Source organism: Geospiza fortis, unplaced genomic scaffold (genome assembly GCF_000277835.1).
Source record: "Geospiza fortis unplaced genomic scaffold, GeoFor_1.0 scaffold315, whole genome shotgun sequence".
Lineage (NCBI taxonomy): Eukaryota > Metazoa > Chordata > Aves > Passeriformes > Thraupidae > Geospiza > Geospiza fortis.
In genome coordinates this window covers 244,645-248,483 of record NW_005054648.1, presented here as the reverse complement: position 1 = coordinate 248,483, position 3,839 = coordinate 244,645, and the positions used below count along the sequence as shown (strand labels likewise).

Genomic DNA, 3,839 nt, shown 5'->3' with positions numbered 1-3,839 from the left:
CACCCATTCCCGCTCCCAGCTCTCCTCTCACCAGTATATGGTCCACTGGCACAGAATTTCTTCTGGACCAACTTCAACACTTTGTCATCTTCTTGCTGAGGGACAAAAATTTAAAAAAAAATGAAAAAAAGGTGAGAAAATGAGAAAAGGGGACGATTCGCAGGTTTAATTTCAGTCCCTGCGTGTCACTGCCCTCTGTTTCATGGAATAATTTGGGTTTTCCCCTCAGAAAAGGCCCAACAGCCACGGCCTGACTGCAGCTCCGGGCCCCGATCCCCCCTCACCCTGCAAGCTTGTGGAATAAGCAGAATTGCAGGGGAATTATTCCCTCTCCCTACAAACATTGCCAAAGTCAGCAAGCTCCAGGGCTCCAGGGAGTTTTGGGATGAATCCGCAGGGATTTGGCACCTCCCGCCCGTCAGAACCACAGCTGTGCCCACATGGAGCCTCGCCTGACCCAAGGGAATGCCCCAAATCAGGGAATATTGTTCAGTTTGACCCAAAATTTGGGCTCCATTCCATTTTTACCACCCCTAATCCAAGGAAGTGCTCTAAATCAGGGAATATTGATAAATCTGACCCAAAATTTAGGCACAATTCCATCTTTACCGCCCGTGATCCAAGGGAATGCTCAGAATCAGGGAATATTGTTAAATTTGATCTGAAATTAAGGTGCAATTCCATTTTTACCTGTTCAGCCTCCACGTAAATGAGTGGAAATCCCATTTGTTTGGTCCACGTGTTCATCACAGCAGCAATGGGTTTGCCACTGGCTTTTTCCAGGCTTTCCCAGAGATCCTCTGCAGGAGAAAAGGATTTGAATCAGGTTTTATTAGGGATAACAGAGGGAAAGTTGGGTTCTAACTCCACCCTTTCCACTTTTGTGTTTTGTTGAAATTTAACAGCTAACAGGCAAAAAAAAAAAAAAGAAATAGTTTAAACCTCCTCAGGAAGGAGAGAGGGGAAAAGCAGCTTCTTTACTGCTAAAATAACCCAATCAATACACACTGTGATACAAAAATTAACATTAAATATTAAAAGAGAACGACATTGCCCTTTAGGTTTTTTAAGTATTATGTCAAAAACTGCTGAGCAAACACCACGGATTGGATTTGGCCGATGGAGCTTTGATGTCCCCACTTCCACATTTGCGCCTGATCCACAAAAATAGAAGGTTTAAAAGCAAAAATATCAGATTTTGACCTGTTTAATCACAGGATCAATACTGCAGAAGGCTCTCTTGGCAAACCAAAGAATATTTGTAGGATGTTTTTCAGTGGTAACTGAAAGATATCTTACAAATAGTGGAGATCACCTCAGCCACACACTCCAGGGACAGAAAATCCCCAGGCACGCTGAATCCTTCCTGTGCAGGGCATGAAACTGGGGACAAGCCAGGAATTTCCAGGAATTTCAATTATTTCAGGCGCAAACCCAGCAGTTTCGAGTCCAAAAATAACGTCTGTGCCCATCCCAGTGACCCAGTTACCTGTGGCAGCATTCCTCTGCTGGAACTTGGTCAGGTACAGGTTCATTCCTTTCCGGAAATCCTGGGAACACACAAGAGGAGACGTCACAGGGATTCCCCATCCTCCTCCTCCTCTGCATTTATCCCCAAGAATCAGGCAAGGAATCCTTCAAACCACTCATTCCTTCTGTATTTCCCATTATTATTTTTCCCAGATAAGTTCAAACAGAGCTTGAAGTGGAGAAATCCTCAAAACGCAGAACAACAACTTTTTTTTTTTTTTTAAACCCCAGTAATTTTAGCTGCAAAAAAATGCCCTGAAAAATCTCCAGTTCTCATCCCTTTACCTCATCCCCAATGTAGTCGTGCAGCATGCGGATCACAGAGGCTCCCTTGCTGTAGGAAATGGCATCAAATATTTCATCCACCTCGGAGGGATGGCCCACGCTGACCTGTGGGAAGCACCACAACCCCCAGTGAGAAGGATTTGGGCGGCCAAAAAATTGCATTTTGCTCATGGCAGCGTTTTAATGGTGAAAATGTGAGGGAAAATGTCAGTTTTGGAGGTGAAAATGTGAGGGAAAACTGGTTTTAGAGGTGAAATCTGAGGGAAAATGTCAGTTTTAGAGGTGAAAATCTGAGGGATTTTTCCTTTCGCACGGATTGTCTGAGAGCACCTCTGCCCCCAGACAATGAAAATCCCCCAGATGTGGCTGGGTCAGGGCTGCTTTGGAAGTTAAACATGGTTTAAGTGATGTTTTGGTGCTGGATCAGATAAATTTGGGGACCTTCCTTCAATCCTTGGCTTCCCAAAAGCAGCAAATCTTTTGTTAAATGAAGATGAAGATTGTTAAAACTGTTGAATCCAGGGATAGTGAGCAAGGCCCGCTCAGGGAGTAAATCACTCTAAAATGCCCTGCTGGACAAGGTTAATTCCCACAATTTATATCACCAAATATTCTGTAAAACATTAGAATCCACAGGAATTGGATCTCTAGGAATCAGATCTTTAGGATTTAGAATTCCTAGGAGTTCCAAGGGAGTTTTTGGGGCACGGGGAGGGCAGAACCCACAGAGCGCAGCCCCAGCTCCGGGTTCCGCTTCGCTCAGCGACCGCCACAAAATTCCCTTTTTAATCACAGGGAAAAGGGGGAAAAAAAAGGCTGGAAAGTGAGGATGGACCTCGATGGGGTGGCTGTTGTCTAAGGCATCGAGCTCCTGGGCTCGTGTGTAGTCAGCAGACACGAACTGGGTCCAGATGTCGTACTCGGGGAAGCAGTGGTCCACGCACAGGTACTCGATCCACGAGGCAAAGCCCTCGTTCAGCCACAGGTGGGTCCACCATTCCTGCAGGGGCACGCAAACCAGGGATAAAGGGCAAAACCCGCAGCGAATATTTCATTTATTATTTTAACGCAGCGCGTTGCTGTTTAGGGGCGCACAAACACGCGTTTTGGGCAGGATACAAAGCAAATTTAAATTACAAAAGGGATTTTGGAGGGACCATAAACCACCATTTAAATATTAAATTATTTTAACACAATGTGCTGCTGCTTAGCGGCATCCAAACTCAGATTCTGGACAGGACAGGAAGCAGATTTAAATAAAAAAATGAAATTTTGAAGGGTTAGCTACCATATACCACCATTTAAATATTAAATTAATTATTTTAACACAATGTGCTGCTGTTTAGGGGCATGCAAACGCAGACTTTGGACAGGATAGGAGGCAGATTTAAATAAAAAATGAACTTTTGGAGGGTTAGCTACCATACACCACCATTTAAATATTAAATTAATTATTTTAACACAATGTGCTGCTGTTTAGGGGCATGCAAACGCAGACTTTGGGCAGGCTAGGAGGCAGATTTAAATAAAAACTGCGATTTTGGAGGGCTGAGGTACCATGGTGACGAGGTTTCCAAACCACTGGTGAGCCAGTTCGTGTCCCACCACCAGAGCCACCCACTGGCGGGACGAGGAGCAGGAATTCTTGGGGTCGATGAGCAAAGCAGTCTCCCTGTGGTGGAGAGAAAACCAGAGCTCAGCAGGGAGGGGACAACCCCGGGGGGATAAAAAAACCACAACCCAAAGGAGGTGGAATTACCTAAGAGAGGAAAAAACCCCCCAAAAACCAACCCAGAATTTATCTCAACGTAGCCGTGAAATTGTCAGGGTGAGTTCCACAGCTGCTGGAATGCTTTGGAGCAGGAATTACTTTATGGCATGCAAGAAGTGGAAGAAAAAAAAACCCCAGGCAGAAGGAGGAAAATTTAGTTTTTATTTATCAAAATGCTCCCCCAGGTAATTTCTGGAAGCTCAGCTCCCTCTGCGCTCAGATCCTGCTCCCCTCAGCGTTCCCAAAGGAATTC

The 3,839-nt window shown here is 45.0% G+C and overlaps 1 protein-coding gene across 1 annotated transcript in view; it reads right to left on the bottom strand.

Annotated features, from left to right (window-relative positions):
* Positions 1-3,839, bottom strand: part of NPEPPS (aminopeptidase puromycin sensitive) — a 22,908-nt gene that overhangs the window by 6,809 nt on the left and 12,260 nt on the right. Inside the window, exons 8-13 of the mRNA XM_031064891.1 lie at positions 3,373-3,487; positions 2,651-2,815; positions 1,816-1,920; positions 1,490-1,550; positions 691-800; positions 32-95 (exon numbers count right to left, since the gene is read on the bottom strand). Of these exons, the coding sequence (XP_030920751.1) occupies positions 32-95; positions 691-800; positions 1,490-1,550; positions 1,816-1,920; positions 2,651-2,815; positions 3,373-3,487 (620 nt within the window). The remainder of the gene's footprint in view (positions 1-31; positions 96-690; positions 801-1,489; positions 1,551-1,815; positions 1,921-2,650; positions 2,816-3,372; positions 3,488-3,839) is intronic.